The following is a 24,540-nucleotide window of genomic DNA, read 5'->3' as shown; positions in this document are numbered from 1 at the left end:
GATCTCCTTAAAATACTTATATATATACAATGTTAACTTATATATCAGTTTATAAGTTAAAATAAATTAGTTTAGAAAAGAATTATTAATATAAGAGATAAAATAGGCTCCTATGTTATATTTATGATTAAATTTAACTGTTAATTAGTTTTTATATTAGGCACCAAACGGAGCATTAGTCATCAAATATATCCTTATTTAAAGAGAGGGATAAGTGAGCGGGAAAATAAGATAGAGTGGGTTGTTAAAACAGGTTAGTAAAATAAGAAAAATGATGGCGGGTGAAACAGCTGAGGGAGGAGACTATTTGTTAATCTGTGGGTGACTCAAAAACCATGACATTTTTAAATCATTTGAAAATTTGATGCGTATTTTTACTTTTTTTTTTATTGACACGTGTGTATTTTTTTCCGGGTAATATTTTTTATGTGTATTTTTTACTTGAAACACCATTATGATGTTTGGTAGTGTAGAATAATACTTTGCACGTAAATTTATACCTTAGATCAAATTTATACCACATCCGTATTATTAATAACTAACATGAACCTAAATTGATTTTAATTACAACCATTTGAATATGACAAATCACTCGGATGAGCTAGAGCATGACTGATTTATGTTTTGATAGCACTACACTACTTCTGATTTTATTTATAAAACCTCTTTTATAACCTATAAACGAGATCTTATAAATATGATCAGAAATAATATTAAAATTATTGTATCAAAAAAATACTCATTTAGTTCTATTTATAAAATATTTTAAACATATTTCATACAAATTAAGAAAAACTTTAAAGTAGATTAACTCTCTATTAAAATATAACAATTTTTACTCCTATTTGATATATATATCTTTCAAAAAAAAATATTATTTATATTATAATAAATCAAAAACAAAATAATATATTTACATTAAAGATTTAATAAAATAACTTATAAATAAGATTTAAAAATATCTTTTTTTATTTTATAAATAAGATAAGAGGAGCATATATTTTTAATTCAATTAATATAGTGGTTGAAGGCACATGGGTTGTAACATGGAATCCCGAGGCATACTATCTTACGGCTCAAGAGGTGACAGAGGATCATTATTGTTACTTGCCTAACTTTCTCCTCATCCGGTGGGTTCAATGCCGCGCGGAATTAGGATGACACATGCGAAAATGATATGGATGATGTCATTCAAATTCATCAACTATTAATACTCCTAAGGTTATTTATAAACTTCAAATTTAAAAAGACATGTGATTTATTTTATAACTTTTTGATTTGAGATTTGTCAAAATATTTAATATATTTTTTTGCTATACCCTCTTGTTATGTTTTTTTATACATTCTTTTTTATTTTTTTTATTTATTATATAGACATATTTTAAAATAAAATTATATTTCTAGGCTATTTATTAATTTTAACTAATTTTAAATTATTGTTCATTGTTTGCAAATTAGTTATTTGAATAATAAGCACCAAAAGGAGTACAAAATATGGATACCAACGTTTTGGAACATTTTGAAATGATTTATAAGTAGCATTTCAATTAATTTACAAAATACGAGATAAATAAATAAAATAAATTTTATCTGGACTTAAGTGCTTATAAGTGTTTATGAATGTGATTCCAAACAAGTCCCAATTCTAATACGATTGATGAATATGCAAGGCAAAATGGATAAAAACATGATATTTAAAACTAAGTCTAACATTTTATTTATTCTTATATTAAGAATTGGATGGAGCATAAAACATTAATGCCTTCGTATTAATATGAAAAGGAATAACACGCTTAAATACTCTTGAAGTATTTATGAAGGAGTATTTAGTACCTGAAATTTTTTTTCTTTGTTTTTATATGCTTTGAAAATTTATTTTAATAACAAAAATATCCTAACCGTTATTTGTCATTAAATTTGACTGTTCAATTATACAGTTTAATCGGTGTCTTTAACAGTCAAACTTACAGATGGATAAAGGTTCAGTATAGAAACGCTACGAAATAAAATTTCCAAAACATATAAGGATAAATTTTTTTTTTTAAAGTATTGAGTGCTTCTTCATAAACACTTTTAAGATATTTAATCACTTTATCCCATATGAAAAATACAAACACTAATTAGCTAGGCTCTTTTTTATTATTTGGAATAAGTTAGGCTCCCACCTTTTATTAAAATTAGCGAAAAAAATATCAAGACGCATGCTATTTTTATTTCCATACAAGTTTAAAATCTTGAGTTAAATTAGCTAAAAATTCCAAATGCTATTTCTTTATTTCAATAAAAGAATTTATACCCTTGATATCTAATCACATTTTATTTTATTGTTATTGCTTCATCAAGCTCCAAATGACAAACTGAAATTTTGACATCTATTTTTATTTCTTTTGCACCTGTACTTGAATTTTGATTCGCAAGAATGTTAATAGTTATTAATTTATGGAGCATTATTTTTAAACCAGGAATTTCATTTTTCTTTTCTTATTACAAAAATTTCATTTCGTTCTTAAATATAAATATAAAAAAAATTTAACTTCATTATGCATGGTTTCCTTTTTTTTTAAAAAAAAACATGTCAAACATAATTTGCTGAATCAAATCAAACATTGCATTTCATTTCACGCATGTTCTCTTTTTTCTGGTCTTTTCCTCCACCAGCCCACCTAATCCCGAGGAAATTAAACTTTCTCTTTAATAATAGGAAAAATTGCAATTAGATTCCACTCAAAAAAATTAAATAAAAAAAGGTCTTTTAAAATCATGAAATTATTCTGAAGTTTCAAGAGACTTTTTTGTAATAAATTTTATTTGTTTAATTATCAAATTATTCTTTTTTTTAAATTTACATTGACAACTGAAAGAGTAGTGGTTGACAACTTAGGGTGTAAAGATTGATAACTATTGCTGTGATATGCTGAGAAAATGTATTGTCAAACCAGCCGTGATAGTTGTCAATCCTTGTACCCTAAGTTGTCAATTACTGTTCTTTCAGTTGTCAATGCAAATTTAAAAAAAAAAAGTAATTTAGTAATTAAATAAATAAAATTTATTGTAAAAAGATTTCTTGAGACTTTAGAATGATTTTATCATTTCAAGAGATCTTTTTGTATTTAATTCCTTTAATGGGATCTAATTACAATTCTCCCTTAATAATACTGATGTGAAGTGTCTGGGCCTCCCCACTTAGTCTTGATTTTCACTACCAAAGATGGATCTATATAATAACCAGGAACGATATGGTGTCGTCGTCAGAATTCTCCACGCAACACATTAAAGATCCTCTCTCTCTCTCTCTTCAGATCTAAGGAAATTACTCCCTGCAACTCAGATTTCAGATTGCTCATCCAACCCAAAGGCCATTTTCTGAGAGGAGACTATTTCCAGGTCCACAATCTCTCTCTCTCTCTCTCACTCTTCGTTTTTGAAGAAATGAAAGCTTAGTTTTGCTGGGTTTGGTGTTGAATAGACACAAGCTCTGTATTTTCTTGCTTTCTTCTTCTCCTGGTGCTGCTTCTTCTTGTTAGTGATCCATATTTCTGTGTCTTTAAATATTACTGCTGGCACTGTAGAGTTGAAACCATTATTCTCGGTATCTCCGTAAATGGTACCATCAAAAGCTTTACATAATACTCCTATACTTATTATAAAATCTAATTGTTGAGTTAATTTTGATTTTATATACAATATCTATTTTTTATATTTATCAATTTTTTCTAAATTATTCCTGGATACTCCCTCAACTATATCCAAATAGAAGAGAGAGGAAAGATATTAAGAAAAATGATTATAGTGTTTAAAAAAACATGTCATGTTTTTTATAATTAACTAACTTATCTAACTATCTTAATCTAATCAAGTTAGTTAAATAGATCAAGAGGGCTATTGTCTTACTACCTCCGGTTCTTAATATAAGACTCTATTTGACTTTTATTTTGGTCTTAAATATAAGACCTCACTTTGTCTCTCATATTTATATATTTTTTCCAAAATACCCTTTCTAGTAATGATAGTTCTAGTTAATACACTTGATTAGTGAGGATATTTTAGGAAAGATAACACCTATTTAGGATAAATAACTAACTCAACTTATTTTTTTAATCTCCTCAAATTAATCAGTTGGTTTTTGTAATTAGGACCGGAGGTAGTATTACGTAAAGTTAGCTGCATGGGTCATTCGTACGGTTTCATTATCTTATATTAATCCGTTTATTAATTTTGTTGAATATTATCTATCTAGATGTTCTTCCGAAGCATTTTATATTGTCCTAATGCTACTCATAACTTAATTTCTTTGTGTATATATATCTGAACCACATTAAAGTGACTTGATAAACACCATGCACACGTCAGTGTAACTTTTCTTGCCTTGCTATGTGTTCCTTACACATTTTTTTCAACATCCTCAGTACCCAAGAGAATTTTAAATGATCTAATTAGACCACTAAGTTATTTTAAGAGGAAATAAATAATCTTTTATCAAATAAAAAAGTACATAAATAAAATGAGAGCATTAGAAGTAGTCAAGGAGGGGGGGGAGAGAGAGAAGACTTCGAAGAAACATCTAGGAGGTTGCATATATACTCGTATATTTTTTTTGTCAAGTTTTTTCTTTTGGGGACTGATTTTCAGTTTACTAAAGGTGCACAAGATGCAGATGAAGTAGATCCGTATGAGATCTGAGATGATACAAACACGACAAAATTGTAATAGTAATAAGATACTTGGAGCACATGATTGTTATTACTTCTAATATCTTGATAAAGATGAAACATGAAGGGCATTGTGGTAAATTTATTTGGGCAACATTTTTAATATAATTGTCCACAGACACACATTTCGAAGGAGTCTAATGAATGGACAGGTTTTCCCCCACAGGTAGGACCAGCCGTATATAAAGCAGATAGATAATAAAATGAGTCTCCTGTTTTTTCCTTTGTTTTTTTTAATCACTATCGTACTCATAATGATTTTTCTTTAATAATAGTGCGTCTCCTATTCAGACCATGAATGTGATGATTGAATAGTAAACCATAAAATGGAGGTAGGACTAGTTGAGTATGATCTTATTTGATTAATATAGATTATTTTTTTAAAAGAAGTATAAATGATAACAATTAAATTTTATTTTATTTTTTTGAGGGAACTGAAAGTTTATGAATTAAAAGAATAATGCGAAAAGTCACATAAGATTTCTACAAAACCCCTCAACATCCATCACCTCCTCAGAATAAAGGCAGTTTTAATTATACTATAAGCCTTTTTAAAACATTAGTCACTAATCATATTTCATGTTATACTTATCATCGCATAAGTTAATTTTAAATAACTCGAGATAATTCTAAGAAGTCGGAGAATTTCTCTTCAAGTAATAATATTAAATTTTTAGCTGTGAACAAGATTATCAAGATGAGACAAATTGATTAGTAAATTAAGGTTTAATGTCATTAGCATAACAGCCAACATACTACTGACTCACAACGCACGATCCAAGAGAGCTATGTCATATCTATCCATATCATATGTTTACTAATTCCTTTACAATATATTTTTCCGGCTATAATTAAACTTGCTTGGAATCACTTTTCGGGTGTCAAAATGTGGTTCGGCGAAAGAATAAAGTCTTTTTTTGTGGAACCATGTTTTTTTTTGTTATTTTAGACTTAAAACTAATTACAACTAATTACAGCTAGGATAGTGGAGAGGGGATCATAAACACATTTCCTTTTTAGCCAAATATTTCTTAGCTTGAAATGTCAATATAAGAACTAGTAGAAGGATTTATCTTAATTTTAAATACAAGATTTCAATTCATTTTGTCTTCTAAATTAATAATTTTTCCCTCCATGCTTTTACATATTGATTGCATGTATGAAGAGAGCTAATGCAAATTATTTAAAGAGTGCTTTAGAAAAATCAACAAATAATTATCTTAACTATTTTTCTTGATATTTACAAATTAATTATTTAGTCCTTACATTTAGAACTTGAGAGAGTATCATGTATATGTCTCAATAAAAATAAAAACTAAATTAAAAGAAAACGGTAAAGCATCCCATGGCTTTGTGCAAATCAAGGGCTTGTCTAAATTAAATTTCACTTTGGCATACAAGAATTGCTTTAATGTATATGACTACTTTTGTCGGTGCTCATCTTCATTTCACTTACAGGTTGGGATTCAATGGAGTCTAAATACGAGATAGTGAAACACGTTATGATCGATATAAAAGACGAACCGGAAGATCTGAAAACAACGAAGTGGAACATCTATAAGGTCCCAAGTTGTCTTCGGAGTTGGAAGCCAGGGGCCTATACTCCTCAGTTGGTCTCAATAGGACCCCTTCACTATCGCCCAAAAGAAGGCCCAAAAGAAGACCCAAAAGAAGAGTTCAATCCAATGCCAATGCAAAATCAGAAACTACGGTACCTTGATTTCTTCAGGGGTCGTATCAAGAACACTCCTGAAGCCATGGACAATTTCAAGAGGTTCCTTAAAGATCAAGTAAAAGACATACGCCAATGTTATGCAGAAAATCTCTGTGATAAGATCGACGACGAAAAGTTGGTGGATATGATGTTATTAGATTCTGTATTCATCATGGAGCTGTTTCTGAGGATTCAAAGGCAAAAATCAGAAGAGGACAGGAAAGATGACGAACTGATCGATCAAACATATTCAGATGATATTATACTGAAACAATCATGGCTGAACAAGATTATCCAGAGAGACCTGCTTCTGCTTGAAAACCAGATCCCAATGTTCATCTTAAAAAAGCTGTACAAGACTGTTTTCCCTGACACTAACCCTTCCAAGAAGCGTCCCTCATTTATTGAACTTGCCCATAACTACTTTGACTGTTTTCATGCCTGTAAAAAGGGCGACTGTTCTAAACAAGAAACTGGAAGCTCAAATTCCAACCGGTGTCTTTTCTGGGATAATAAACCCCAACATTTCACTGATCTGATTAGGTATGCATTTTTCAATGTTATTACTGTTTATCAGCATGCTATTGCTGTTTTCAAGGACTAATTAATGACTGATCGGCTATAATATACTGTTTGTTACTTATAGTGCTGAGTTCCTACAATTTTTGCTGATATTGTCATAATTAAATCGTAACACTTGATTAGCCATTTGGAGCATTATTATTGATGAAAATTTAATGGCAGAATCCAAATAACAAGTTTAATATACAAAAGATACTATGCTACTCACAGACTAACACATTCTGTGTTGATCGATTTGACTAGGTTTTTCTACATTTGTAAAGGTCTTATTGCTGGCAAAAAAGGGTCTCCCTTAAGCACTGCAACAAAGTTGCGGGAAGCAGGAGTGAGCTTTGAGAAAGTCATCAATAGGCCCTTACTTGACATAAATTTCCAGAAAGTTCAACCCTTAAGCTGGTTTCTGTGCCTGGGTTGTATTCCAAATTTCACTCACTTCAAAGCTCGTTTACAAATCCCAGAGTTAAAAATAGAAGACTCAACCGAGTGTGTTCTGAGGAATCTCATCGCCTTCGAGCAATGCCATTACCCAACTCAACCTTACATCTGCAACTACGTCTCCTTCATTGATTCTCTCATTCACACCAAAGACGATGTGGAATTGCTGGTTGAGAAGGAAGTCATCGTCCATGAACTTGGAAGTGACAAGGAAGTTGCAACGTTGGTGAATAGTCTCTGCAAGCATGTGGTCACTGACAAGACATGTTATAGAGGACTTATAGATGATCTGAACAAACATTACCAGAGACAATGGAATCGCACTATGGCTGCATTGAGGTTAGTTTACTTTAGAGATGCTTGGAGAGCAAGCTCTACTTTGGTCGCAACGGCTGTCCTCGTATTCACAATCTTCAACTTCTGTCGGGTTGTTAGATTGGTCCTTGACCTTGAAGGAGGCCGCCGCCAACCTTAATTAGCTATAATGTATACTACCTTCACTCTTAATTATAAGACCTCATTTATATACAAATGAGGTCTTATAATTAGGACTGGGGGTAGTATCTTTAATTTGGATTATAATTAGGAAACTAAGTAATGAATGTGCCACGCGATAAAATAAAGTGAAAGGATCTTCCTCTTGGGTGAAGTTTGGTTGCAGAGTCATCTCCTCGCTGGTGTTTTGTTCAGTGTTTGGCGTATATTATTTGTGGATGTGTTCTAAAACGTTAAGCCATCATCTATGTATGTAATTTATAAATAAAGCATTCATGGTGCTACTTTATTTCTAGGATATTGTTAATTAACTAATCCTTCCTTTGTACATGGAGGAAAGTAAGCAGGGAATAGGAAGACTTTCAAAAATAAATAAATTGATATTTTTTAGAGTTATTTTCCTCCTTAGTTTCTTGCTTAATTAAGCTTAACTCGTGATTTGTGATGGGAAGAAGAAAAACAATACCATGAAAGAAAAAATAATAAAATCAAATATCATCAACATAAAGTGTGAAACAAAACCAAAACACCAAAAAGGCTAAAGCTCAAACTACATATAGTTTTGGTATATGTCAATAGTTTTGGTAGCATTGCTGCCCTGTTGCGAAGTGATAAAACTACGTATTTTAAGCATGTTATAACTATTATACTTATTCACTTGATTTATTTCTTTTCGAATGCACCTTCTTCAAAAATATTGGCCGTTCATTGAGTTACATCTTTGTCATCGATCTAAGACATCAAAGAAGCATCTTATAGATTGATTTAATTTAATGAAGGCTTGGTTGAGCAATGAAGAGAATGAATGAGCAATATATCAAAAGTCCATTAAAATCCAGAGTGTGTGTTCTTAATAAGGCTACAATAAGAGGCCACAATATGGAAAGAAGAATCACGTTCCTCTAAGATCTTGTTGGATTAATTCATGTTGTGGTTGGATTAGGGGTATTTAAGATTCGGATTTGGACTTATGGGCCAAATCATTTGTTTTCAAGGGATAGAAATTCACGGATCCAAGTAGATTTTAGAATCACAGTTTTTCAAATTTTCAAATACTTACTCCAACAGTCTAACCTGGAATATTTTGCTTCGTCATCTAATGTTTTGTACAAAACCACCTAGGGTTGCAATTTGAATTTTAAAGACGAAATTTTAAAGAAAGAAAGTACTCCCAACACCCTGATCTTCTTTTTTAGGTATATTTGGCATCCTGATCTTTAATATGGTTCATCCAATGCTCTAATCTTATTTTTAGTGTATCTAACACCCTAAAGACTAATAAAATAATATCGAGGTGCTGCATACTCCATAAAAATAATATCATAGCACAAAATGCATCATATAAAAGATCAAAGTGCTGGATGTATTTAAAAAATAAAATCAGGGTAATGGATGCACATTTACCCTATTTTAAATACAAAATCCAAATTCATCTATCCAGAGGCATTCTTGATTTAATTGATTTGGCATTGATTAGTATGAAATAATTATGAGCTAAATTACATACTTAGTTAATCAAATAATCACTTTTTTTTTTTTTTTTTTAATAAACTAATGAGCGAGCATGAGTCTCTCTTTGGCGGAGTTTCCAGCGTTGAGGGCGGAGGATTGTCGATCAGAGGAGGAAGGGGATTTGCTGCAAAGAAGCACAAAGAAAATTAAAGCAAGGGAGTTTGGGGAGGAAGCTATAGGCAATCATCGCAAATCATTTTCTGATACCCTTAAAGGAACTAGTTCGCGAAGTGGGAGGGACTAAGGAATGCTGCACCAGGAGGAGAATGACCTTGATTTTGGAGCGATGAAAGCTCATATTACCATCGTGAAACACCACCGAGGTAAATTTCTGGTGCCTGAATTTGTACTCTCAAAGGAGGCCTTGCAAAGAATCAGAAAGCCTTTCAAGCGGAGTTTAATTGTTAAATTGCTGGGAAGGAAATTGGGGCTAGCTCGTATGGAGCAACGAATTCAAAAAATGTGGGCTAAGTCTGGAACGGTATCTGTGGTAGACCTATCAAATGATTTCTTTATTGTTAACTTCACCTCAATTGATGACTATGAGTTGGCGTTATTGGGGGGACCATGGATGATCTTAGATTGCTACCTTACTGTTAGACAGTGGTGCCCAAATTTTGACCCTAGGGTTGAGGCGATTGAGGAGGCTATTATCTGGGTTAGATTTCCTGATCTTCCACTTGAGTACTATGATGAAGGAATATTAGAGGCTATGGGTAATGAAATTGGGCAATCAAAGTAGACATGTCAACTGCTTTACAGGCAAGAGGAGGTTATGCTAGAGTGGGAATCCAAGTGGATTTGAGGAAACCTCTAGTACCCTCTTACATTATTGAGGGGAAGGAAAGGGTTATAATGTATGAGGGTCTACATTTGCTATGTTTTTGTTGTGGAATGTATGGTCATACAGAAAAAGAGTGTAAGATGAAGGAAGTGGTGGATTTAGAGGGGAATAAGGAGATGCGTGAAAATGAGGAAGGGAAGGAGGAGTATCTTTTTGGGGAATGGTCTAAGGTGCAGAACAGAAGAGGAACACGCCGCTCATATCAGGGGAAGGTTAACTCTTCTAGGCTTCAAAAAGATGAGGGGAAAGGATCTCGGTTTGCTAACTTGATGGTGGAAGAAGAGAATGGTCAAAAAGAGAATGTTGGGGGTGCTATGGTTGTAACTAATACAAGTAATGTGAAGGAGAAAGTCTGGTACAAAAAGAGAATGCAAGGAGCACAAGGGGGAGACTTACAGGTTTCTTCTGCTATTGTTCCCTTGCCTGATTCCTCAGGGACATTCAAGTGCTGTGAAGCGAAGTAAGATAGATGAACAGAGTAATTTTAACAATAGAGATGAGCTATTTGTTAACATTGACAGAGATTGCCTGCAGGAAATGGATGTGAATGTAGTCTATGAAACTCCTGAAATTGCAAAGGAATTGTTGCGAGTGAGAGCAGGGTCGGCAGGTAGACCTCCTGATCTGGGGAAGTCCAGTAGTAATTGTATGGAAGATAACTATGAGTTAGATGAGGTTGGTAAGGAAGGGCCTGATGGGTGTATGAGTATTGATTGAGCTGAAGCTTGTTTATTTTCTTTTATACGATGATGATTAATATTAAAATCATGACCTGGAATTGTAGGGGAGTAGGAAGTAAGAAGTTTGAAAGAGGCCTTCGTTTCTTAATTCAAGAAAGGAATCCTGATGTCATTGGTCTTCTAGAAACGAGAGTCAACTCTACTAGAGCTGGTGAAGTCTTTCAGAAGCTTGGTTTCAAAAATTGGGTAGCAGTTCCAGGAATGGGTTTCTCTGGAGGTATTTGGGTGGCATGGAGGGATGGAGTGGGGTGCTTGGTGGAGAAGGAGAATGCCCAGTATGTTCATTTAAGATTCAAAGGTCAAGGGGAGAAAGATTGGCTTGCTACCGTTGCTTATGTTTGTCCCCGAGATAAAGAGAAACAGTGTTTCTAGGATGATATGGCACAGTTTGCACAAGCTACTCAAGAACCATGGGTTCTTCTAGGGGATTTGAATGACATAATGGAGGAAAATGAGAAGAAGGGGGGAGCTCCTTGTAACTTTCGAAAGTGTGAATTATTTGCAGAAAGAGTTAGTAATTGTAACTTGTTGGATTTGGGTGCTTTTGGTAACAGATTTACTTGGAAAGGGCCTCTTATATCTGGTTATGAGAGAGTGTACGAGAGGCTGGACATGGGACTATGTAATACTAGTTGGAGGTGTCTCTTTCAAAATGCTATTGTGAAAAATCTTGCTAGATTAAGCTGCTCAGATCATAATCCCCTCCTTCTTTGTTCTAATGATAGAGGGTATGGGTTTGGTCTGCGACCGTTTAGATTTGAAGCAATGTGGTTGATGCATTCAGAGTTTGATGCCATGCTGAGAGGTTGCTGGAAAGAGGAAGGGGGTTTGACGAATAAATTGATGGATCTTCAACCTAATTTGCTGCAATGGAATAAGGAGGTGTTTCAACATATTCAAATAGAAAGAGGAAATTATTGGCAAGAATAGATGGGATTCAGAGGAAGATTAGTAAGTTTAATAGATCTAGTTGGGCTCTTATTAATCTTGAGGCTGACTTACAAAAAGAGCTCGAAGAGGTTCTTTATCAGGAAGAAGTCCTTTGGTACTAGAAATTTACTAGACAATGGGTGAATGATGGAGATAGGAATACAAAGTTTTACCACATTCGAACAGTGTCTAGAAGAAGGAGGAACAAGATAGTGATGTTGCGTGATGTGAATGGAGACTGGATGGAAGATCAGGAGGTTCTAAGACGAATGGCAAGAGATTTCTATGTTGATCTTTACTCTGAGTCTTATGAAGAGGTGGTGAAGGAGGAAAGTATGTTTGACAATTGCCCTGTTTCTTTCCCCCCCTTACAGACAGAAGAGTTGCGTAGTATGAACAGAGAAATCACTAAGGAGGAAATAAAAGAGGCTATCTTTTCTATAGGAGCTTTTAAAGCACCTGGGGAAGATGGATTCCTGGCAGTCTTCTTTCAAAGAAAGTGGCACATAATAGGAGAGGATGTTATTAAATATGTTGTTCATCTGTGGCAGGATTTAGAAGACTTGAAGGAGATAAATAACACTTTATTAGTGTTAATCCCCAAGGTGGATAGACCTGATTCTTTGAAACAGATGAGACCGATTGGCTTGTGTAATGTGATTTACAAATGTGTGACTAAGATGATTGTGAGTCAAATGAAGGGAGTGTTGAACAAGGTGGTTGCCCCTAACCAAGTTAGTTTTATTCCTGGACGCCATATTCAGGACAATATTGTGGTTGCTCAGGAAATTGTTCACTCTATGAAACAGATGAGAGGGAGAAAGGGCTACTTTGCTATGAACATAGATTTGGAAAAAGCCTATGACAGGCTAAGATGGAGTTTTATTGATGACATCCTGAAGGAGTTGGGTATTATGAATAGTTTTCGAAATCTAATCTTGAAATGTATTATGACCGTCTCTATGAAAGTGATGTGGAATGGAGAAAAGACCGAGAGGTTTATGCCAACTAGAGGAATCAGGCAAGGGGACCCCCTATCCCCCTATATTTTTGTGTTAGCTATGGAAAAGTTGACCCATTTGATTCAATGGGCAACTAACAAGGGTCTGTGGAAAGCCTTTAACGTAGGATGGAATGGGCCAGAAATCTCCCATCTAATGTTTGCTGATGATTTGATGTTATTTGGGGAAGCAACAGAAGAGCAGATTGGGGTTACTTTAAGTTGTTTGAAGAAGTTTGGTGCTTTGTCAGGTCAGAAAGTGAATTTTTAGAAATCTGCTATTTTCTTCTCCAAGAATGTTTCTACAGAAACTAGGAGAACTTTGGCTGGTTTAGCTAGATTTAAAGAAACTGAAGATTTGGGGCTATACCTCAGCATTCCTTTGGATTACTCCAGTGGCAGAGGGAGAAAATTTAGATATGTGGTGGAAAAGGTTAAAAAGAGACTATCAGGGTGGAAGGCGAGCTGCCTAAGTTTTGCTGGAAGAGTCACTCTAACTAAGTCTGTGTTAGGAGCTATATCGACGTACCCCATGATGATAAACCTTCTACCTAAAGGTATTACTGAAGAATTAGAAAGATTGCAGAGAGACTTTATCTGGGGGCATGGAGAAAATGCTAGGAAGACTCATTTGGTGAGTTGGGAACAGATTCAAAAACCAAAGCAGTACGGAGGTTTGGGGGTCTTAAATCTGGACTCATTCAATAAGGCGTGCTTTCTGAAATTAGCTTGGAAATTGAGAAATGGAAGGGGAGGTTTATGGGGAGAAGTTTTGTTGCATAAATATAATTCTGGAAAGGAGCTCTCTTCAATCCTCCAAGTCCCAAAGAGTACCTCTGCCTTTTGGCGAGATATAGATGCAGTTTGGGAGACCCTTCATGAGAATTCTTGGAAAGGGGTAGTTGATGGAAAAACCACTTCTTTTTGGCTCGAACCATGGATCAACGAAGATTTCCTTTTGATTAATCATTGCTCTCAAGAAGTAGCTGAAGACTACCTAGAATGGACGGTGACAGATGTAGTGGACCATAACGGTAACTGGAATTGGGAAAGAATCAGGGGTGTTTTGAACTGAGAATCTATAGAGAGAATTAGGGCAGTTCACCCTCCCCAAGGAGATGGCAAAGATCTGCTACTCTGGAAAGGGGGGATTGGGGACTACTCAGTTAAGGAAGGCTATAGAAGAATAAGGAGAAATAAACTTGGGGTAAAGGACAGCTTTTGGAACCTGATTTGGAAATGGAGTGGACCAGAAAGAGTACGTTGTTTTCTCTGGCTCTTGCTCTTAGATAGATTACATGCTAATGCACTTCGGTTGAGTAGATGGGGTGCTAAGGGCTCATGTGAGAACTGTGGTAGATTGGAAACCTCCCTACATGCTACTAGGGATTGTCTATGGGCAAGGAAGGTGTGGTTAGAGATTCTTTGTAACAGCAATTACCAAAAAAGTTTTTTTTTTCAGAAACGCAAACTGATTGGGTAATAAATAATCTTAAAAGCAAGCAAAAAGTTCAGGGTATACCTTGGTGTGTTATCTTTGGAGTCACCTGTTGGAGCATTTGGAGGCAACGGAATGAAAAAATCTTCAAAGCTAAGAACCCCTGTAGCACCTTGTTGGTTCAAAAAATTTGGGCTTTAGCTTATGAATTTGCTGATGCGAAGGAGTAATTGATAAGTTGACGGAAGCTTCTCCCTTGAGCCCTGCAAGGTGGGTGCCACCGGAGCAGGGTTGGGTCAAGCTGAACTCAGATGGCTCATGCATGGGTGATCCTGGGCCGGTGAGTTGTGGGGGAGTGTTGAGAAATGCAAAGGGAGAATGGATCTGTGGTTTTGCTCAAAGTCTTGGAATTTGTAATGCTCTTGACGCGGAGAGTTGGGGTATCCTTAAGGGATTGGAGATTGCCTAGAATAAAGGTTTTAGGCAGATTTGTGTTGAGACAGATTCGGCCATTTTGGCAAGGAAACTGAAAGGGAAGGAAGTGGGTTTGCCTACTGGGATACAAAGAACAATCTTGGATCTGTTAGATAGGAATTGGAAAATTCAAATCTGTCACATAAGTAGAGATTTGAATGTTTGCGCTGATATATTGGCAAAACTGGGGAAGAATATGACCGGAGGTTGTCGAGTTTGGGATAATATCCCACATGAAGTGAAAAACTAGTTTGAACAGGATAAGGTGTCAGGTGCTTGCAAAGAAGAGATGAGTTCGATGGCCACGCGTGATGATATGAGGAATATGGACCCGGGTTGACTTTTGGTTATTTTGGTTTTCTGGGCCTGAGGCCTCTTTCTATTACCAAAAAAAAAATAATCACTTTTTTTTTAGGACGAAGTTAAATCCTAGTTAATTCTAGAGGCAATTCTTTGAACATGCAAATTCATTCGGTAGAAACTCTAATTTTGTATCCTTTTAGAAAAGGCATGAATGAAAAAGTTTTTTTAAAGAAAAAAAGACAAAAGGAAAAAGACAAATTTGTTCATAAACCCAAAAATATTGAAAAAAGTAGTAGTAAAATATCTCTAAAACCCTTGGCCCAAAAAAAAAAAAACACCTCTCAAACCCGAAATTTTCCCAGACTGTCAATATATATATTTTTTTTTAATCTGTCATGATACGGGAGACTAGTCACTTTCACCAAACTTAACCCCAACTATCAATTCATCATAAGTATTGAAGTCTAACAATTCATAACTCAGCTTTTCTTGTTTTCTTTTGTTTTTGTTGTACTTGGTTCAAGTTTGTATCCAATAACTTTCAATCCAAAAAAGAATCTACGGGTTCCGGCCCAATATTGAAAACTTAAATAATCATACAAACCACCAATTCATTAACATTTCCAATTTCTCTAATTCGGATTCAACATCAAATTTACCTATATGTAAAATTCAACATGCAACATTAAACTAAACCGATTAAATCTCAATGCTACCTTAAATTAAAATAACTAAATCATAAAACTACAGTTTACTCAGTGGGAAAGTCATCAGTCATGAAAACCTAATAGAACCCGAACTTAAATTCTCATCAGAATCAACAACTAAAGCATAAGAAGTTGTTGAGCCACACTTAATAAACTCTCTCAATCAACACTAATCCAATCTAGAAGGTAATTACATTAAAGACAGAATCATTTTGGGTCCCTCAATCATCATTCATTATCCCAAACCTCTCCAATAAAATCGCAAGAACTGGAAAATAGTAATAAGCACCATGAATTTCTTTTCCCAGAAGTTCTGAACCTATCATTTTAGATACATTTCACCATTCATTTCTTAAGAGTAAATAATTAACCTACTGAATCAACAATGATATATATCAGATGACAACTATATATATAATCAAAACCAATGTGGCGCTGTGGGATGTAAATATATTGATTTAACAACTCGATAAAAGTTGAAAACTGCAAATATGAGAACAGCGATTCCGACAACAGTTGAACTTGCCCTCCAAGGATCTCGAAAGTACACCAACCTTAACGAAGCCATTGTATGATTCCAAACCTTCTGGTAATGTCCATTCAGACCATCTATGATGCTTTTGTAGCATGTCTTGTCGGTCACAACATGTTTGCAGAGACTATTCACTAAAGTCGCTACTTCCTTATCACTCCCAAGTTCATGAACAATGACTTCCTTCTCAACCAGCAATTCAACATCTTCTTTGGTGTGAATGAGAGAATCAATGAAAAAGACATAGTTGCAGATATAAGGTTGATCTGAGTAATGACACTGCTCGAAGGCAATGAGATTTCTTAGAACACATTCGGTTGTGTCTTCTATTTTCAACTGTGGGATTTGTAAACGGGCTTTGAAGCATGTAAATTTTGATATACATCCCAAGCATAGAAACCAGCTTAAGATGCGATGCTTCAAAAAGTTTATGTCAAGTAAGTGTTTGTCGAAAACTTTCTCGAAGCTCACTCCTGCTTCCTGCAACTTCGTGGCAGTCCTAAGGCCATTACAAGACGCTCCTTTTCCACGCAGTGTCAGATCCTTATAGAGGTAGAAGTACCTGTGGTCAAATCAAATCCTCACAAGAATGTGTTAGTTCTTTGTGTTTAATTATAATATGCAATTAATTATTAATATAATCTGTGAATAAATTATACTCCGATCTGGTCCTAAATATAACATAGCTAGTTAGGAGGTATATTTAACACTAATGTAAGACCTCAATCCATATAATCTCTCAAATTTATAATTTTTTCTCAAAACCATATCTATTTATTTATTGTATATATTCAAGAGATTTTCATCGTAATTCTAATACAAATGATTCAATATAGTGTTTTAAGGAAACCCACACCAAATTTTTAATCAAAATTAACTAACTAATTTTTTTAATTTCTACAAATTAGTTATCTCATTCATATATCATGGGAGGATATCTAGATTTTTTTTATCTAGGCAATATAATGTCCCTTTCACTATAGATAGTAGTTGTTTTAAAGGTGAAAATAACATACGCACCTGATCATATCAGTGAAATGCATTGGTTCTTTCTTCCAGTTCTTCTCCGATAAGCCAAACCTGTCGGAGAACCCCTTAGCTTCATCGTAATATGATTTGCTCTTTTTATAAGGATGGAAACACCTGAAGTAGTCACAGGTGAGTTCAATAAACTTGCCATGCTTCTTATCTCTCTCGGGAACCACAGTTGCATATAGCTTTTCCAAGATGAACAATGGGATCTGGTTTTCTAGCAGCAACAGGTCCCTCTGCACACTCTTGTTCAGCCATGTTTGTTTCAATATGATATCATCCTCGTACTCTGTTTTATCCCCTTGAATCCTAAGAAAAAGCTCCATGATGAATACAGAATCCAACAGCATCATTTCCACCCACTCTTCCTTAGTAAACGGTAATAATTTGTCTGCATAACAATGGCGAATTGCTTCTTCTTCAGCTTCAAGGTACTCTTTGTAGGCCTTCATGGCTTCCCCATTGTTATTATTATTATTGAGACGAGCCCAGAAAAAACCGAAGTACCGTAGTTTCTGGTTTTGCATTGGATTCAGATGTTTTTGGCCAAAGTGAAGAGGTCCTATGGAGATCAACTGAGGAGTATAGGCTTCCTGGTTCAGATTCCGAAGATTGCAAGGCACTCTGTAGATGTTACACGTGGATGTGTTCATCAGATCTTCTGGTTCCTTATTTATGTCGATAATGTGACTCACCATCTCATACATGGGCTTTGATGAGGCCATTAATATCCTAACCTATGAGCGAAATTCACAGAAAATATGCTATTATTAACCTTCATTTACTGCAAAAACTAAATGAAGGTGCTATCATATACTATCTCAGGTCTTTAATATAACAGTTAGTTAATTAATTTAAATAAACTAAGAAAACTAATTAAGTTGGTTATTTGTAATAAATAGATATTTTTTTTTTTAAAATATTCTTATTAGTCAACTGTATTAGCTAAAACCACTGTTACTACAAGGATTACCTTGAGAAAAAAAATAGATAAATATAAGAGACAAAGTATATTAAAATCTTATATATATTTAGAATTAAAATAAAAGTTAAACTGACCCTTATATTAAGGATCGGAGGTGGTATATACACACACAGACACAAACACCAGCTCGTTACTAGAAAGGAGAAGAAAAAATGAAGAAGAAGAAGGGAATATATTCTTAAGCGATAGGGTTATGAGAATAGCGCGCGTCGACCACAAATTTAAAGCATATTATGAAGACATTTACTACAATACCCTCCTGCAACTTTACCAAGATATTTGTTCCATAAACATAAAGTTTTTGATCTGGCAAGAGATAATTTACATATGATCGGAGTTCTTGCCATGCATGTTTGAGTTTTCTTACTGTTTTTCCCCTCTGGAATCACTGGCTTTGTGAGAAATAAGCGTCAAATTTATATAACAGTTGCAGCAAGTAATGAAGTAAAAACATTTTAAAGGCTCTTGTTAATTAGTTCCGTTATCAGTAAGCTCTAAAGAAAGATGAATCATAATACGAAGTACTCTGTTCGAACACTTCTGCTGAAAGAACATGAAACTAGAGAGCCAGGAACTGAAGAATATCATGGTAAAGAAAGAGACAAGGAACTCAGAGTAATTAAATACCTGAATTTTATATTTGAGAAAGGAAAAAGGGTAAAATAAAGAACATGAAAAGAAGAGGCTCGTAAAGTTATTGAACCTGGAATAATGGTTTCTGGTTTTCTCCGTTCAGAAAATGGCCTCTTTGTTGCGCAGTGTTAATCTCTGTGCCTCTGTTTTCAGCGAGTGTCTCTGTAGTTTTTAGTGAAAACTGAAGATACCAACTTCGGTTTAAATATATATATATATATATATACACACACACACACATATATATAATGGAGGCAGAAGAGAGGCGCATCTTTTTGGGACATTGCAGGATAAAGGCTTTTTTATGTTACATTCTTTTTTTCCGGAGTCATGATATTTTATGTTAAGAATAAAGATAAAGGTTGTTCTTGATAAATAAGAAAATGCAGAGGCATAATATTTATTTTAAGAAATTTTAAGGAAAAAATTAATTTGTTTGTCTTTAATTATAGTTTTATCTTATTTTAGATGCTTATAGTTATTTCTTTCGATTCGTCCTTGCAGTTCAGTTTCTCAATTCCTAATTTGTTAATTAGAGCTGATGGGTGTCTGAGTAATCCAAGTATGAGTTGTGACAAAACACATGAAATTTTTTTTTAAAAATAAAATGATGGAAAAATTGTTTATTAACAACATAAAAATAACAAATTATTATGATCATAATGGTCTCCTTACATCTATATATAATATGCAATCTAATTAAATTTGATTTTATTTAGATCTATGTGGCAAAATATATCTTGAGTGAAGGCCAAATTATTGGCTACTAATGTTGTTTTACAAATTAACGTATTGAGACTTTGAGAGTGTAGAGATCAATCAAAGGAGATTATATATAACTATCCAATGGGAAAAGAATCACCAGGACTTAATTAAAAATGAGGTGAAATTATTAGCACCTAAATTATCATCAATTTTATTTTTAAATTATAATATCTCTAGTCCTCAATATAAGATGTAATTTGAGATGTAGTTTGGTCTCAAATATAAAACCACAATCTATTTTGTCTCTAATATTTATTCATTTTGCTCCCAAGTAATCTCTATAGTAATTGTACATGTTAAGGAATTTTCATGAAGAAGTAATTTCAATGTACATGATTGATTGAGATATTTTAAAAAAGATAACATCCATTTATTATAAATAACTGATTTAACTAATTTTTTTATTATCCACAAATTTGTTATCTAAATCTTATATTAAGGATTAAATGTAGTAATTCATTACCATTAAAATTATATAAATTTAACATAGCTGAATTATTCCATAAACAGTTAACAACAACTTTGAGAACATTTATGATAATTATATTAAATATTAGTAATAATTTAATTAGATAAAAATTAATGTTTATATTTCTCAGTTTTGAAGTCATTTTTGAAGTTGACAAAAAAAAAGTGATTTTTTGAGGAGGGAAAAAGGATAAATTCACTTATGTGCGATCCGACTCTGGCTCCTTTTTGACCAATTTCAACGGTGTAAAAGTCTTTTAGTGAAAGAACAAAAAGAATGATGTAAAGATTTTAGATTTCATTGCGTGCCCTTATTTGAATCACACCTTCAAGTATATGATAAGTTGCCTCCCCTTTTTTCTTTGTGGGTGGAAAATATACATAACTCCTTTAATCAAAGACAGGCTGGAGTTTCACTATTTCTGTCTCAATCACTTTAAACGTGTTTTTATTTTCCATTCTTTTTCTTTTTATTCTGTTTCTATTGATATTTTAGCAACAAAAAAAAAAGTCACATGTAAGTCTGGGTTAGCACAAAGATTAAATACTCGATACTGAATGTAAACATTTCAGAGTGCTAAATAAATTTTAATCCTTTGTATATAACTTTGGATCAAGATGAAATTTTTGGAAGATAACTTATATTTTAAATTGGAGGGAGTATACTAAATACAGTTCTAAACCATTTAAATTCTTTTAATAATATCACTACAGAACATTTAATTTAAACCGTCCAAGACACCTGAACGATCAATATCTAGCTAGTAGTGAAGAGATCGAAATAGCAACACCATGGAGAATCTGGGAAGGACACAGCTGGCACTCACTGGCACAACACTTTTCCTTTATGATTTTTGCTTCTTCCGTATAATGCATTAGATTATAGAGTTTGTTTCATCCCAAAAGTTTTCATTCTACAAGACTAAGTACTCGGAAATTTTTTTTGGGTGCAAATATTCCTCAAAAATTTAAAATCATAACAAATTTTTTTTCCTATAGTTAAAAAACTAATGTTAACCATTGACATTTTAATTGCAGGGAGCAAAATTTTAATACAGATGCATCATTCTTGCTCTGAGCTAATTCTCAGCTTATGCAGTATGAAAGCTACATTCCAAACAGATTGTCTCTGAAATACTTTCTCAAATGAATCTGTCAAATTAAAAAGAGAATATGTCATCACACAAAAATATACTCCAGGCCAAAAAAAAAAACGAAAATCATATTTGCTTTTGGAGTTAAACTTAGTCCTAAATATAAGATCTTAATTTATTTTGTCTTTCATCTTCATCCAAAATATCCTTGTTGATTGTCAAGTGTTCCTACTAAAAAATACTTCTAATGAGCAAGTGTATATGATTGAAGAGAATAGTTTAGAAAAATCAACACACATTTGTAGTAAATAATCTACTTAACTAATTTTTTAAATTTTTTTCAAATTAATTATTTAGCTCTTATGTGAAGGACTAGAGTGTGTATATGGTGGAAACATAACAATACTATAGGATTTCTGAAGCATATCAATTCTGGGAACATTACCATCAGCAAAATTTGAATTTGTTTGGAATGGCAATTGGAGCCTTCAAAGGCATATTTTCAATTATGATTTACGATGTACAAGGTAAGTATGCCAAAAAAAATTGTCTTGATTTGTGTAAATGTATTTATGATAAGCAACTTCAAGCAAACAAAAAGATGGTAAGCAAATAAGAAAAATATAAGGCAGAATTACAACGAGGTCCAAAAAAAAAATTACTAATAAGTTCTAATAATAAATGAGTGGTTGTGATTTATTACTTTAAAATTTGTTATTACATGTTGCTCTATTATTAATAAGATTTTTGAGTATTTATATTTCTTACTTATGATTTCATAATAATTCTCTGACAAGACAACTTGCAATTGCGAACACGAACATGAAGGGGCGCGGGCAATGAAGTTATGCTTGGGACCAATATTTATATTGGCTTTAGTATGGTGTGACAAATTAATGTTCAAATTCTATTGTAAAAAATACTCACATTTAATATTTGATCACGGTGTCTTAAATAAGAACACCTGTAATAAGAGAATACATATACATGAAAAAATATATATATCTTCTTGAATTATAATTTATAAAATTGATTTGCAACTATTGATTATCATAGGTATTTTAAATAATTTTGACCCAACCAAAGTCTTAGCTAAAAAATTCTATGTCTGATCGTTAATACAAAAGGTAGATAATTAGTTTGCAAATATTAAAAAACTTAGTTAAGTCAGTTATTTGTGATAAATAGATATTATCTTTCCTAAAATATCATTGTCAATTATATATGTTGGAATCACTTTGTCATAAAAGTTTTAACATGTATAATGACCATAAAGACTACTTAGGAAAAATAGATAAATGAGAGAAACAAAATATATTAGAATCTTATATTTAAGACAAAATTGATTCTCTAACTTTTTTTTTAATAAAATACTCTTGTTAATCATATGTATTGGAATCATCCTATCATAAAATCTTTAATATGTATAATTATCATAGGGATTACTTTAACAAAAATAAATAAATAAAAAATAAAGTGGATTGAAGTTTTATATTTAAAACCAAATGGAATCTCCAACTATCTCTTGTATTAAAGACTGAAGATAGTACCAACAAGTGTTGGTCCAAGTGGAAGGGACTTGGGCCCATTAAACATCATGTCCTAGGTTCGATTCTTAGGGCGGTGTGTATGGAAAAAGCACTGTTGGGAGGGGTCCCCGCTACGGCGCCTGACAGTACCCCGAGAGATTAGTCTCTTACCGTTCGGGAGGATACTCTGGGCAACCAAAAAAAAAAAGACTGAAGATAGTAATATTTAGCACAAAGAGGGGTGTTTTAATTATTTTTAACAAAACTAAAATTTTATCATATATATAAAATGAATTATAAATTTAATCCAAAAGGGTTTAAATTGAGATTCGCCACTTATGCTTTACTAATTTTTTTAAGTTAGTTGAGTTTTTAAATTAACCATTTAATATCTAAGTTTCATTTTTTTTAAGAAAAGGAAAAATGATATATTAAAATCAACAAAGTTTACACGTAATAAAACAAGGGGAAAAAAAAGACTATCATCCACAAAAACTAAAAGATATATTAAAATGAATTAATTTAATAAGAAGAATATGAAAATGACGAAGAAGAGCTAGAATCTCCTCCCAAGTAATTGTTGAAGATTGTTGATAATAAGCTACTTTCATGATGAAAGATACTTTATCAACCCAGATAAGATTTAAAATAAGATGATCTTTCAGTTTGCTCATAATGAAAATTACACATTCAAAATAGAGAAGTTCGGAGGCAGCCAGATAAAAATGGAAGGCAACCACATCAGCATGTGGGGATCATACTTTTTTTTTTGGCTAAAGCATAAGTATCTTCTTATTGGAGATAATCATATTCAAAGCACTCTCGAACACTAAATATAGGCATCTCTCCCAGCAAGGATTCGAATCTTGATTCGCCACCTTATGAGGAATTAGCCCTTTCTGCTAGATCCAACACCTGTTGGTGGGGAACATATAATAAATTGCCTCTGTTTTTTTTTTTTTTGGTAGTTGGAAAATATACAAAACTCCTTTAATCGAAGACAGGCTGGAGTTTCACTATTTCTGCCTCTCACTTTAAATATGCGGGTTTTTTTCATTACTTTTTCTTTTTATCTTGTTTCTATTAAAACTTTAACACGTAAGTGCGTTAAAAGAAGTCACATTATTTAAAATTTGGCAAAGCCTAATACTAAAATATAAGTCTGGGTTAGTAAAAGGATTAAATAAGGGATACTGAATGTAAATATTTCAGAGTGATAAATAAATTTTAATCCTTTATAACTTTGGATCAAGATGAAGTTTTTGAAAGATAACCTACATTTTAAATTAGAGAGGAGTATACTATATATAGTTCTAAACCATTTAAAATTTTTTAATAATATTACTGATAACCTCTCGAAATTCCTACTAATTCAACTTGTTTTAGCACTCTTTAATGGGTTTTGAAAGTTAATTGTGCAGGATTTTCCTCTTAAAGTTAGAAAACATGATTTGTCAAAGTGAATTCTGATTTATGCTAACCATTGGGGGATTATTGGTGCAAGGCTTCCATGATTCTTTGTGTAGGAAAGTGCAAGAGCTGAAAGATGATTACAAGGAGAAGGATTCAACCAAGTATGGGCGATCAAGGTAGACCAAAGGCTCGAAGCGAGCAAGGAA

At 33.1% G+C, this 24,540-nt stretch overlaps 3 protein-coding genes across 3 annotated transcripts; 2 read left to right on the top strand and 1 right to left on the bottom strand.

Annotated features, from left to right (window-relative positions):
* Positions 1–6,178: 6,178 nt before the first annotated feature.
* On the top strand, positions 6,179–7,934 carry LOC114743270 (UPF0481 protein At3g47200-like). The gene is made up of 2 exons (XM_028931475.1): positions 6,179–6,966; positions 7,249–7,934. The coding sequence occupies exons 1-2, from the start codon at positions 6,179–6,181 to the stop codon at positions 7,913–7,915; spliced, it is 1,455 nt and encodes a 484-aa protein (XP_028787308.1). The 3' UTR covers positions 7,916–7,934.
* A 3,475-nt stretch (positions 7,935–11,409) lies between these two features.
* Positions 11,410–11,961, top strand: LOC114743269 (uncharacterized). Its single transcript, XM_028931474.1, has one exon. It carries the CDS (start codon positions 11,410–11,412, stop codon positions 11,959–11,961), a length of 552 nt encoding a protein of 183 aa, XP_028787307.1.
* A 4,139-nt stretch (positions 11,962–16,100) lies between these two features.
* LOC114743250 (UPF0481 protein At3g47200) lies at positions 16,101–19,250 on the bottom strand. Its single transcript, XM_028931448.1, has 3 exons — positions 19,136–19,250; positions 17,436–18,184; positions 16,101–16,977 (listed from the first exon to the last, which is right to left on the bottom strand). The coding sequence occupies exons 2-3, from the start codon at positions 18,170–18,172 to the stop codon at positions 16,302–16,304; spliced, it is 1,413 nt and encodes a 470-aa protein (XP_028787281.1). The 5' UTR covers positions 18,173–18,184; positions 19,136–19,250; the 3' UTR covers positions 16,101–16,301.
* Positions 19,251–24,540: the final 5,290 nt, after the last annotated feature.

Source organism: Neltuma alba, unplaced genomic scaffold (genome assembly GCF_004799145.2).
Source record: "Neltuma alba isolate B1F8T4 unplaced genomic scaffold, ASM479914v2 tig00003988_pilon, whole genome shotgun sequence".
Lineage (NCBI taxonomy): Eukaryota > Viridiplantae > Streptophyta > Magnoliopsida > Fabales > Fabaceae > Neltuma > Neltuma alba.
This window is presented reverse-complemented; position numbering and strand designations above follow the sequence as displayed.